This window comes from Lepus europaeus, chromosome 1, assembly GCF_033115175.1.
Source record: "Lepus europaeus isolate LE1 chromosome 1, mLepTim1.pri, whole genome shotgun sequence".
NCBI lineage: Eukaryota > Metazoa > Chordata > Mammalia > Lagomorpha > Leporidae > Lepus > Lepus europaeus.
This window is the reverse complement of record NC_084827.1, coordinates 153805394-153819390: the sequence shown is the minus strand read 5'-3', so window position 1 is coordinate 153819390 and position 13997 is coordinate 153805394. Positions and strand designations below refer to the sequence as shown.

The 13997-nt window shown below is 35.4% G+C and overlaps 1 protein-coding gene across 3 annotated transcripts in view; it reads right to left on the bottom strand.

Annotated features, from left to right (window-relative positions):
* The window catches only part of UNC80 (unc-80 homolog, NALCN channel complex subunit), a 216843-nt gene that overhangs the window by 68313 nt on the left and 134533 nt on the right, over window positions 1-13997 (bottom strand). For all 3 annotated transcript variants that reach the window (XM_062201741.1, XM_062201733.1, XM_062201752.1), the window contains 4 exons: window positions 12023-12204; window positions 11296-11427; window positions 7820-8006; window positions 7086-7217 (listed from right to left, as the gene is read on the bottom strand). In XM_062201741.1, the coding sequence (XP_062057725.1) occupies window positions 7086-7217; window positions 7820-8006; window positions 11296-11427; window positions 12023-12204 (633 nt within the window). The remainder of the gene's footprint in view (window positions 1-7085; window positions 7218-7819; window positions 8007-11295; window positions 11428-12022; window positions 12205-13997) is intronic.

Genomic DNA, 13997 nt, shown 5'->3' with positions numbered 1-13997 from the left:
TTAATAAAATTTCCCCATGTGGACATACAATATGTACGCACATATAACATAGCATAATAGACCAATATCAAAATCCAAAATATCTGGTTGAAATAAGATTCCTTAAAATCATGACATAACATAGACCAAATCTGATCATTGTTACAAGGTGATTATTCAAGTCTTTGAAAATAAGCACATAGTTAAATAACCCATAGCTCTTCATCTCCTCCCTCTCTTTTTCCACTCTTAGATTTAACAGGGATCACTTTTCAGTTAAAATTTAAACACCTAAGAATAATTGTGTGTTAATTACTGAGTTCAACCAATAGTACTAGAACCACAACAACAACAACAACAACAAGTACTAAAAAGGATAAAGTATTACATTGTACATCTAAAGTCAGGACAGGAGCTGATCAGTTCATTGTTGCTTATAGTGTCCATTTCACTTAACAGGTTTCCCCTTTGGTGCTCAGTTGTCACCGATCAGGGAAAACAAATGATATTTTTCTCTTTGGGACTGGATATTAAAAAAATTTAACTGAAATAAACATTAAAAATTCCTTTTCTTTCTTTCTTTCTTTTTTTTTTTTTTTTGACAGGCAGAGTGGACAGTGAGAGAGACAGAGAGAGAAAGGTCTTTTACTATTGGTTTACCCTCCAATGGCTGCTGCGGTCGGCGCGCTGCAGCCGGCGCGCCGCGCTGATCTGAAGCCAGGAGCCAGGTGCTTCTCCTGGCCTCCCATGTGGGTGCAGGGCCCAAGGACTTGGGCCATCCTCCACTGCACTCCCTGGCCACAGCAGAGAGCTGGCCTGGAAGAGGGGAACCGGGACAGAATCTGGTGCCAGTAAAAATTCCTTTTCAATAAATTTTTAAACTACCTACATTTTCTTTTGGCCAACCATGGGATTCTACTCATTTAAAAAGTGAAAAAAGTAAAGATCAAAGCAGAGTTTTTAACTCCAGGAACATGGAAGATGTTCCTCAACATGTCTACAATGCCCCTCAGCAAGAGCTGCGAGACTTACTGAAGCAAATCTTTGTCTAATCATCACCTGACCACTAATCTGAACAGAGATTTCCGTGATCACACTCAACAAAATATACAGACTTTACAAAATTAGTTCAGGAAAGCCACTCAACAAAATAGCAACATATGAACCAGCAGCAACTCTAAGGAAATGGACTATCTGATTTGCAGAGTTGTAATGTTATTGTCTACTTTTCAATAAAAATTTTTGAGACACGCAAGGAACCAAGAAAATATTCCCTGTATACAAGAATAATAGCAGTCAATAGAAACTACTTTTGAGAAGCTTAGATGTTAGACTTACTAGAAAAAGATTTTTAAGTCAGTTATTATAAATAGATTCTATTTTAATATTGTATAATAAATATATGAAAAATTATAACATTTGTACTATAAAGGTAAATAGAAAACTATGTCTCTCATAGTTTAAAATGGTAATATAACTATTACATTTTCCTTTATTGCATTAAATGTAAATGGATAAAATGTGCCAATCAAAAGGCAAAATTAGCACTATAGATAACAGACTTGACTACTATGGGCTGTCTATAAGAGACATAACAGTTTTAATGACAAAATAGAGGTACAAAAGGATATGACATATGGACAGTAGCAAAAAGATAACTGGTATGATTATATTAACATCAAGCAAAGCATACTTTAAGAGAAAGTAGAATTATAGAGGCAAAAAGGACACGTTAAAATGTTGTGTCAATCTATAAGGAAGAAAAATAATTACACACATATCTGTACCTAACAGAGTCCTATAATATATGAAAGAAAAAGCTGACAGAATTAAAGGGAGAAATAAATAATTCAATAATAATAGAAAATCTCACTAACTCATTTCAGTAATAGAACAACTACACATAATTCAGCAAGGAGATAGAAGACTTGGTTAACATTATAAATCAACTAGGCCTCACAGATACACACACAAAAGATTTTCCTATCACATACCAGCATATAAGCAATAAAACAAACCTCAATAAATCCCAGAGAAAGAAATAACATGACAAATGCTTTCCAAGCATAAATGGATGAAATTAGTCATAAATAACAGAAGGAAATTTGGGGAATACACAAATATGTGGAAACTAAAAAATTCAATCCTAAATAACAAATGAGTCAAATAAAAGTCACAGGGGAAATTAGAAAATACTTTGAGGTGTTTGAAAATTAAAATATTATATACTGGGGCTGGCACTGTGGTGCAGTGGGTTAAAGCCCCAGCCTGATGTGCCGACATCCATATGGGTGCCAATTCCAGTCCTTGCTGCTCCACTTCCAATTCAGCTGGTGGCAATTTGGGGAGTGACCAGTGGATGAAAGACTTCTCTTTCTCAGTTTCTATCACTCTCTGTAACTCTGTCTTTCAAATAAATAAAAATAAATCTTTTAAAAAACATAATATACTGAAATTTCAGAGATACAGCTAAAGCTGTGTTTAGAGGGAAATTTATAGCTGTATGTACATACATTAAAAATTATAAGGTTCTCAAATCAATAATGTAAACTTCTACCTCATGACATTGTCTTAAAGAAGAACAAGCTAAATTCATTGCAAGAAAAGAAAGAAAATAGTAAATGTTAGTGAAGATAGTGATCAACAGAAAAATAATAGAGAAAAGCAAGGGAGCGAAAAACTGCATCTTAGAAAAGATCAAGAAAATGGGCAAATCTTTAGCTAGACTATTATGAAAAACAGGGATAAGACACAAATAATCAAAGTCAGGGATGACAGAAGGGACACTATTATTAATAATACCAAAACAGTAAGAATTATAAGGGAATATTATGAGCAACTATATGAAAATAAATTAGAAAATGTGGACTCAATATGCATGTTCCTAGAAAGACAGAAACTACAGGACTTCAGTAAGAAAGAAATAGATAATCTGAAGAGATTTATATCAAGAAAGGATATTAATAAAGTAACCAAAACTTTCCATAAAGGAAAGTTCTATCCCAGAGAACTTCACTAATCAAGTCTACCACTCATTTAAAGAAAAATTAACATCAATTCTTCACAAACACTTGTAACAAATGGAAAAGAAAGGGAAATTTCCTAAAGCATTCTATGATACTTAGATAATAAAACTAGACAATGCTATCACAGGAAAAAAACCTCTAGACCAATATTTCTTATAAATATAGATGAAAAAGATCCTCAACAAAATATTAGCAAATGAGGTTCAGAATTATCTAAAAATACTATATGCTATGACAATATGTGGTTTATCTCAGGAATGTTAAGGGTGATTCAACATATGAATATCAATCAATGTAATAGATCATAATAATAGAATAAATTAAAAAAAACACATGAGAGTTTCAGCAGGTGTGGGAAAAGCATTCGACAAAATCCAATACTCTTTGATGGTAAAACATAAAAAAATTGGAATTTAAGGGAGCTTCCTCAATATGATAAAGTTTATTTATTAAAGTCCTCAATTAATATTATATTTAATCATGAAAGATTAAATGCTTCCCTCTTTAAGGTCAGGAAAAAAAGCTAGGATATTTGCTGTGATCATTTTTATTTAATAATGTACTGGATATTTAGGCAGTGCTATAAGGCAATACAAATTAAAATATATCTAGGTTAGAAAGAAGTAAAACTATTTCTATTTGCAGATGATGTGATTTTGTATGTAGAGAATCTTAAGTCCACAAAACTATTAGAACTAAGATGATTTCAACATTGTAGAATATAAAATTAATATGTGAAAACAATTTTATTTCTAAACACTAGCAATGCATACATGAAATTAGAAGACCAATTTAATATATAATAACATCAGAAAGAATAAAATACTTATTAATAAATTCAATGAAAAAGTACAGTATTTGTACATTGAAATCAATACATTATTGAAACGGATTAGAGAACTAAATTAACAGAAAGATATTTTATGTCCACAAACCAAAAGAATTAATATGCCCCATATTGATCCAAGTATTGAATACAATGAAATTCCATCTGCTATTTTTTAAGAAATTGACATACTGATCCTAAAATTCATATAGAATGCAAGAGGCCAAGAATAACTAAATAATCTCAAAAAAGAGAAAAAAAAATTCAAAATTCACAGTTACCAGTTAAAAACTTTATGACAAAGCTACAATAATCAAAACTGCATGGAATCAACCTACAGATTAACAAGAAGTTTAAAAGCATATAATTGAAAGACCAGAAGTAAACCATTACCTTTATGTTCAACTGATTTTTTAAAAAATTTATTTAAGATATACAAATTTTATATATTTCATATATACAGATTTAGGAATACGATGATACTTCCCATACTATTCTCCCTTCTTCCCATGCTCCTACCCTTCTACTTCCTCCCTCTCCTATTCTTATTCTTAAATTTTTTTTAAGTTTTGTAAGCTTTTTATTTAGTGAGAGAAATGCATAGGAAAGTGAAGGCTCTATCTAAGGGAGAAAGGGAAGTCCAGAAATTAAATTGGGGCCATATGAAGCAGACAGCAGGCCAGGAGCCAAGTGCAGCAAGTCTGTTTTTACCAATATCTATTTTCAGTTTACTTTATACTCGTAAGATTAACCCTACACTAAGTAAAGAGTTCAACAAATAGTATGAAGAAAAAATGCTATTCCTCAACAGTAGAGACAAGGACTGTAAACATCATCAAATCTCAAAAGGTCAATTTCACTGTTATATATTACATTTTAGGTACTCTATTAGTTACCACAGATCAGAAAAAACATATGGTATTTATATGGTATTTATCTTTTTGGAACTGGCTTCTTTCATGAGCTATAATGGTTTTCAGTTGCATTCATTTTGTTGCAAAAGACAGGATTTCATTTTTTTAAACTGCTGTGTAGTATTTCATAGTGTATATACTCCATAATTTCTTTATCCAGTCATCAGCTGGTGAACATCTGGGTTGACTTCATATCTTAGCTATTATGAACTGATCTGCAACGAATATGAGGGTACAGATAACTCTTTCATATGCTAATTTTATTTTGATTGGGTAAATTCCCAGCAGTGTCAACTGATTTTTGACAATAGTGCCAAGAAAATTCAAGGGGGGGAAATAGACTTTTCAATACAAAGTGCTGGAATCAACAAATATCTGTATACAAAAGAATGATGTTGGATTCCAACTCACAGCACAATGAGAATTAACTCAAAATTTACCACACACTAAAATATAAGTGCTAATGTTATAACATGCGTAGAAGAAAACACAGGAGTAAATCTTTGTGACACTGGTTTGGATAACAGTTTCTTAGACATGATACTATAAGCATAAGTGACAAGAAAAAGTACATATACTAGACTTAACTAAAAATTTTGTACTTCAAGGTCACCATTGCAAAAGTAAAAAGCAAATCACAAAATGAGAGAAAATGTGTGCAAGTAATTTATCTATAAGTGGCTTGTATCCAGAATATATAGATATTTCCTACAACTGGCCAATTAAAAGACAAAATACCGATTAAAAAATGGGCAAAATGATTTTGTGGACACTGTATTACATCTACATACTTTGGCTTTTATAAGTGGATATACATGCTTTCCAATTTGTGAATGTAATTTTAATTCTCATCTTTATGTTAAATTATATGCAAATGGAAAAACATTTGAACAGATAACTTTTGCAAAGAAGATATAACAATAACCACTAAGGGTATGAAAATATGCTCTAGAGCAAGAGAAATGTTTATCAAAAGCACAATGAGAAACCATTTCGTAATCACAAGGATGGTGAAAACAAAAAGACAATAATAAGTCTTGGCAAGGATGCGTGGCATATATAACACTTGTATTTTTTGATAAAAATGTAAAATGATGCAGCTTCTTTGGAAAATAGTTTGGCAATTTTCCCCACACAATCATCCATGGCAGCATACTTTATAATGGTCAAAATGTAGAAGGAACTCACATGTCCATTAGCTGATGAACTGATAAACATAATATTGTATGTCCATATCATGGAACATAATTTAGCAATAAATAGGAATAAAAATCAATACATGGACCCTGAAAATATTATGCTAAATTAAGAAAGCTATACAAAGCCATGTATCATATACATGACTCCATTTTAATAAAATGTGCATAATAGGCAAATCCATAGAAATAGAAAGTAGGTTAGTATTTGCTGGGGATTGAGGAATTAGTGTATAAGAGTGACTGTTAATGACTATGGAGTTTCTTTTGGGGAAGAAGAAAATATTTAAAATTAGATGGTGATTGTTGAACACTACATGAACATACTAAAAATCACTATATATCTACTTGAGAGGGGGCAAATCTTCCGGAATTTGAACATACATCAACTAAGGTATTATAAAAATGTAGCTATACTTCGGGTCCCATCTCTGTAAGTCATGATTAATATCAATCATTTTTCAAAGTTCCCTAGGGTTGTACAGCTTCATTTTTACATGTCATTTTTGATGACTGCATAGGTTAGTAAAAAAGTTTGCATAATCTTGAAGCAGTGAGTCTCAGAGAGCAGTTTTTACTACAGAAGCAATTTTTCTTTAATTCTTGGAATTGAAGGGCATTAAGTTCTGCCCTCAATCCTCTTATTCACTATGTTAATAGCATGACCTTTAGTCTGCCTTGCATTGTTAAATCATCCTAGAAGAGCACCCTAATGGCATCATACAAATAGACACTGGAATTACAAGGTTTTAAAAATATTGATGCGTGGGTCTCACCCTCAGAGAATTTATGTTGGTCTTGGGTGTGGCCTGGACATTTTTCTAAAGCTTCCCAGTTGATTGTGATGTGTAGCCAGGGTGGAAAATAATTAACTGCCTAGAGTAATGTCTTCTGAACCCTCAGCAGTAGGACTACATGTAAAATAATTAAAACAGAGCCAGCTTACAAGTGACAATTGCTGGCTTAAATCTACAATAATTTTTTGAGAATGCTACTCAATCTCATTTTATTTTGGAACTTCAAGTCATGAAACAAGTCATTTAATTAAGAAGGGATAATGATGTGAGGTAATGATAATAATGGGAAAATGTTTCAAAACACACTGAGTCATGAAGAGTAAGAACACATTTGCAAGAGCACCCACCTTCTGCACTGACAGCTGAGCGCACTGACCACACAGACCCGCGGCGGAACGAGTAGTTCCTGTGGGAAGTGCTGGAGGTACAGGATGGACTCACAGACAATCGACGGGATGCCAGATTGGTGACTTCTTCTACTGGCAAACAAAACGGGGAATGTGAACTTTGGGTTTATAATGAAAAAGTTATCATTATCACAATTATAGTTGTACTTACATTACAGTATGCACCACCCTCAGACCATAAGGCTTAAGCAATTTAGATCGTATTTAGCAAAGGGAAAAGAAAAATTCTACTTTCTCCCAAAGTTTCTACAAAAGCAGATCAGAGAATCACAGAATTTAGAATGGGTCACAAGTGATTTTCTAATACCAAATGGCAAACTGTCTACTTTTAAGCATGTTGCATAATTAATAGATTAGCCCCATTTTTAATGATGAACAATTGACTGTATTTACTTTAACACACATTCTGGATTCATTTGTTCCCTGAATCACAACCAACACTTGGTCCGTTATCAATTGGTTCATTCAGTGTTACTAATGTCCTCTTCTGGAGATAGGTCCTCTCTAAATTCTTAGAAAATAACAACTTTTCTGTTTGTTTGGATAGCATCAGAAAGAGAGAGAGATGGAGGGAGCATATCACCTCATGTCACATAAAATCATCAATGTTTGTTTCAAACAAAATCCTTTCCCTACAAATCTGTCCCCCAGGAAGCCCCATGTGTAGAGGGCACCTTCTTCTTCCGGCTCTGAGTTGGGTGTACAGGTGGGCTCATAGCAAGCCTCCTGGGTGATGGGGATGGCGGTGATGAGACTGGCTTCTCGGCCAAGACGTTTCTTTTCCTCTTCCTGCTGGAGATTCTTTAAAATGTGTTCTGCTCTCTGATGGGAGCGAGACACAGCCCGGGCTGAAAAGGATTTCTGTGGAGACAGAAAGGTAAGTTTATTGACTAGTAACTTTTCTTGAGAGGTTATAGGCATAAATTTTCCCAATGAATTGGTAGTTATCCAAGAAATGGTAAGGCAGCAGCAAACCAGTTTCATGTATATTCATTTGTTTGTTTTTCTACCAAGTTTCTAGGTTATATGTGGCTATATATAGCTATATATATATATATATATATTTACTAACAGAATAATTCTTCAAGAATGTCTGTAATTTTGGGAAAGAATCCTGTTTCACATTTAGGATATGAGGTAGCATCAACAATTCACTCTTTAAACATTAAAAACAAATTAAAAATTTAATACTCTCTAGGAATTTTTGAACTGGCTTTCAGTATGGCACGTTTATTTCACAAATGTAAGAAAATAAAGTCAGAACCATGGAAAGGAAGGTGAAGGAGATTCATCTCTCACATAAACCAGTTAGTTATATAACATTTCATTTTTGTAGTTCAAGTATGTAATATATGTACATAAATGTAGGGGCACACTGTAAATACTTGACAATATTTATAGAAACAAAGTTATTGAAAGGAAATTAAAAGAGTTGGTTATGTTGCTAAGATTGAATGTATAATCTGACTCTGTTTACTAACAGCACAGGCATAATAGAAAAATATTAAGAACAACCACTTTTAAACAGGTAAAAGATAAGTTTCAAGAAAGGTGGGAAGATTCACTCTGCAAATGACTTTACAATAGTCATTCTTCATCATAATACCTACACTGGCACAAATCCCAAGAACTTTGAGGACACAAAGAGTCCAGATCCCTGGAGTTCTTTGCAGATTTAAAGTAACATCTGCATATATCAGCAATTCCAGATCTCTTTGATGGCCTATAGTTCTAGAGAGAGATGGGTAGTCTTGGTGGTTCTTCTTTTTTATTTTTTGACAGAGTGGACAGTGAGAGAGAGAGACAGAGAGAAAGGTCTTCCTTTGCCATAGGTTCACTCTCCCGGCGCGCTGCAGCTGGCGCATTGCGCTGATCCAAAGCCAGGAGCCAGGTGCTTATCCTGGTCTCCCATGCAGGTGCTGGGCCCAAGGACTTGGGCCATCCTCCACTGTACTCCCGGGCCATAGCAGAGAGCTGGCCTGGAAGAGGGGCAACCGGGACAGAATCCGGCGCCCTGACTGGGACTAGAACCCGGTGTGCCGGCTCTGCAAGGCGGAGGATTAGCCTATTGAGCCATGGCGCCAGCTTGGTGGTTCTTCTAAAAGGCTGTCTTCATAGATACCCCCTTTATTCAAGACATCAATGTTAGATTTAGGTTTCCTATGATGATAAGAGCAATCAAGGGTATTTGATAGGCTATCATTTTCAGAGCCAGGAGACTAAGTTGGTTTATCATAAGGTATAAGGTAAAGATTTTGGAATGAGAGAAAGAGTACTGGGTACCGAATCAGGATTGGCTCAAATCTATTGTGAACTCAGGATGAAGACTTGATTGGTTCAAATGATCCAATTATGTGTAGGGAGAAAAATCAAAGATCCTTTTGCTGATGGTTCAGATGTTAGAATTATCGCACACATGGAAGAAGATACAAAAGAGCATTATATGTGAAAATACAGTATGTGAATACATTAAAATAAAATAGGCATATTGAGATGGGTGAAGAGTTCAAACAGTTCCCCAAAGAAAACTACAAGTCTCCAAAGTCTATGTGCTTTATGCAAAAATATTCAACTTGACTTCATATATTTATTTTCCAAAGAAGTGTAAGTGAATTTTTTTTCAATTCAAAGTGTCGGGTTTTAAACAACATACTACTTAATTTGAATGGAAAAAAACACTTTTCTACTATGAAAGGTAAAATGATATTTTAAGAGATGTATCAAAAATATTTAATATTTATATACTAGCAAATAATGATGGATTTGAGCAAGAAGACATATTCTTTTTCTATTATGCTTTATTTTCCAAATTTTCTATCTTACTTGTGTAATTTAGAAAAATGCTATTTAACAAGTGAAAATGGCATATTTTGGAGATGTTTTTCAAATAGCATATACTCTTTTTTTTACTTATATTATAACTTGAATATTAATTTTTAAAATATATTATTTATTTATTTGAGAGATAGAGTCACAGAGAGTGGGAGGAAGAGACAGAGAGAAAGGTCTTCTGTCTGTTGGTTCACTCCCCAGATGGCTGCAATGGCCGGAGCTGCGCTGATCCAAAGCCAGGAGCCAGGAGCTTCTTCCAGTCTCCCACATGGGTGTAGGGGCCCAAGAACTTGGGACATCTTCTGCTGCTTTCCCAGGTCATAGCAGAGAGCTGGATTAGAAGAGGAGCAGCCGGGACTAGAACTGGTGCCCATATGGGATGCTGGCGCCGCAGGTGGAAGATTAACCTACTGTGCCACAGCGCCGGTCCTAACCTGAATATTATTGACTTATATTAGGTAACAGCCGTGCTATATTAGAGCAACATAAGATTGAAGTCCCAAGGGCATCACTGTGGTGCAAATGGTTAAGATGCTGCTTTGGATGCCCACGTACCATACTGGACTGCCTAGGATCTAGTCTTGCTTCTGATTCTGATTCAACTTCCTACTGACGCAGCTATGAGCAAGAAGATGGTGAACCAGGTACTTGGGTTCCTGACATCCATGTGAAAGATCCAGTAGGAGTTTTTGGCTTTTGGCTTTGGTCTGGCCTACCTCAACTGTTGTGGGCATTTGGGAAGTGAATCATCAGTATCTCTCTGGATCTCCCTCAGTCTCTGTCACCCTGCCTTTAACATAAATAAACAAATAAATACATCTTAAGAAAAAAAGGCTGAGTTTTCTGTGATGTTTGTGATGCTGCTGCTGCTGGTCAATAAAATGCACAAAACCAAAGTCCAAACAAGGAAGTATGAATCACCAACTTTCTCTTCTTTACTTTTGCTGGGTCAATATTTTTAACTCTTGGGTAGTTTACATATTATAGGTTAAATGAATTTTTTGATGATAAATATCAAAATATATCAAAAATATTTCCTATGGTCAAGAAATCAATACCTAATGCTTTTAATAGGTTTATAAGGCAGGTACCGCTCTTATTGTAAAGCAAAATTGTTGACTTGAAGGTCTGCAAATTCTCAGTTCCAGATGCTACTTCCTCCTGTTGACAAGAATAAAGACCTTTTGTGACCGATTTTCTGTGCTGTTATTACATTCTTATGACAAGAATGGACACACTGCCTCACGTATTAGTTGTTCTCTTTCTCGTGTACTCCATGAGGCCTGGAGATAAAGGAAAGAAAGTGCTTGTTACTCACAGACTGATCTTCATTAATGGGGTCCTGGACACTCCCGCTGCACTGAGGGACCCAGGGTGGGTCAAACATTGGAACAGATGGCATTCCAAGTACTGGTGAAGGCAGGGTGAAGTTGATGCTGGGAGGTGGGATCTGTTAGTTGATATAAGAAAGAGGTAAGTAGTTTGGGAGATAAGCAGGAAGGAGTCTGAAGTATACTTAGGACACAGTCTGTCTTAGGAAGTGTTAAGGATCTAAGTGATTCCTTGTGCAATGAGCATGCATTATTTAGGAAACGGCTGTTTCCCAAGATTTTCTGTTTCATGGCACAAGGCTAACCTTTCTGGGCTGCAGTTTATTCCTCAGTGAAATCAAGGGTTTCAACCAAATCATCTCTAGTTGTGTTAATCACCCATCCTCCCCAAACCATCTGTATGTGTATACAGCAGAGTGTCTGAGAGATTACACCACATACTTTATGTGCTTATTCCTGGGGATGGTAGTGAGTTATTCTTTTTTTTTTTTTTTTTTAGGTTTATAGTTTTGGTTTTCTTACTCTACATTCTTGTATATTTAATTTTTTAAAAAAATATAATTCACTTATGAGTTAGTTTTACTTATTTAAGCAGAGAAGGATAAAACAGAGGCATCTTTTTTGGATATACACTGTGACTTTGAGATTCAAAGATTTAAACAGATTGTGAGTTGGGTTTGTTACTCTAATTCCCATACGGCAAGAATCTGATACCTTAAAAATCTGTTGTGCCCCCTCCTCCATGCGGGGCCAGACCTGATAGCGAAACCTCCAGAGGGTGTGGAACTTGAGGACGGCGTTCAGCCTCTGCACAGTCTCTGGGTGGTGGAACTCTGACATCAGCATGTCGGACACAGCCTCGGGGACCTTCACCGCACACAGCAGGAACATGGCAGCTAGAGACAGTCAACAGCTCATCAGCTGCACGTTTCACATTTTGCTTGGTTCCTGGGGTTGAGGAGAAGTACGAACTGGTCTTGTCTTCTGCAAATTATTCCTGAGCTAATGGAATCAGGCTACCAGAAACGGCAAAAGCAAGTGCAGCTTCAGCCACTGGAAACCAAACATCATGCTTTGAGAAACTCACACTTTTGTAGTGGCTGGTGCGAGGGCAGGGACAGAATAATCATTCAAAAGAAAACTTCCTCTGGCTCATGATGGAAAGTGAATACCAGAAAAAACAAATGAAGAAAGAAAAATACATGCTGAAATATGCTTTTTAGAAAATAGCTAGAGTCATCTCATAGTATCCTGAGAATGGTACCTTGGTACAGATGTTAAGACATGACTTGGAACATCCAATCCCATATCAGAGTGTCTGGCTTTGAATCCTAGATCTGCTTGTTATCCTAGTTTCCTGCTACTGTGCACCATGGAAGGAAGCAGGTGACTATTCAAGTACTTAGTCCCTGCCACCCATGTGGGAGACCGAGATTGAGTTAGGGCTCTTGGTTTCAGCCTGACTCAGCCCTGGCTGTTGTGGACATTTGGGGAGCAAACTAGCAAATGGAAAATCTTTCTCTGCCTGTTTTCATGCCTGTCTCTCTTCCATTGCCTTTACCAAAATCTCAGTTACATAGTTATTTTAAAAACAAAATCCACATTGGATACTATATGATAAACTTTTGCCCTTTGCAGAGATAGAAGAGATTGATAAGCTAAAAGAGATTTCATGAATCATAGCATGATTTGATTAAGATATACTGAGAAAATTCAAATATCAATAAGAGAAAAGTTGAGTGCCATGATAAGTTATAAAGCTAATGAATAGTGAAACAGATAAATTTAGTCCACATCAGTGACAATCCGAAAAACATAATCTATAATCCCAGAACCTCCAAACATGCTCAGGCAATTATACTAGCACTGAGACTGAATCCCTGCTCTGATACGTCTCTGTTAGGTGATCTTAGACAGCCTCCAAACTTCTCTTAGCTTCCATTTTTTCCCCACTGCCAACAATAACAATGACAAAGACAGCAATAATAAAACATGTTTCTGAATTTTTCATTAGAATAAAATAAAATAATAGATGAGAAGGTGCTTTGTGAAGTGAAATGTGCTACACACTTCTAAAGTCTATTTTATGAGACGATTATCTGTATGTGCAGTTAGGAGATGTGGATTTCATTACCTGCCTCTCTAATTATGAGCTTTGTAAACTTGGATAAGTCCTTTCAACTTTTTGACTAGGGTTTGCTCATCTGTAAAATGGCTTATTAATAAGATAATGCATATGATATAGTTTTACAACAAATGCTAGGTATTGCAATCATTAGTTTTTGATATTCCTTTCTTTAATCTAATATCTACTTATATCATTGCTCTCATTTCTTCTTACTTTTCTTGAAATTTATTCAACTTTTCTCAATTTTTAATTACCATGCTTACTATTTAACTCAGTGTAGAGTTTTATCTTAATCTCTGTACTGAAATAGTTTTCTTGTATGCTCACTAGTCAGCAGATCCAATGGTGATTTCCCTTTCAGTGTTTAAGAATCTCAAAACAGTCCCCCTGGAGAATTCTTCTCTTCTGCTCTTATGCTTCCATGGATTTGAGACTGTTAAAGTTCTTTTATTTTCTTGATCATTTTTTTTTTGTATATTTTGCTGGCCGAGTTTCTTTCTCCTGTTCTCTGAAGTCAGGAAAGGCCAATGCCTTAGTGGTTTCCCTCTTCTCTTTCAATTC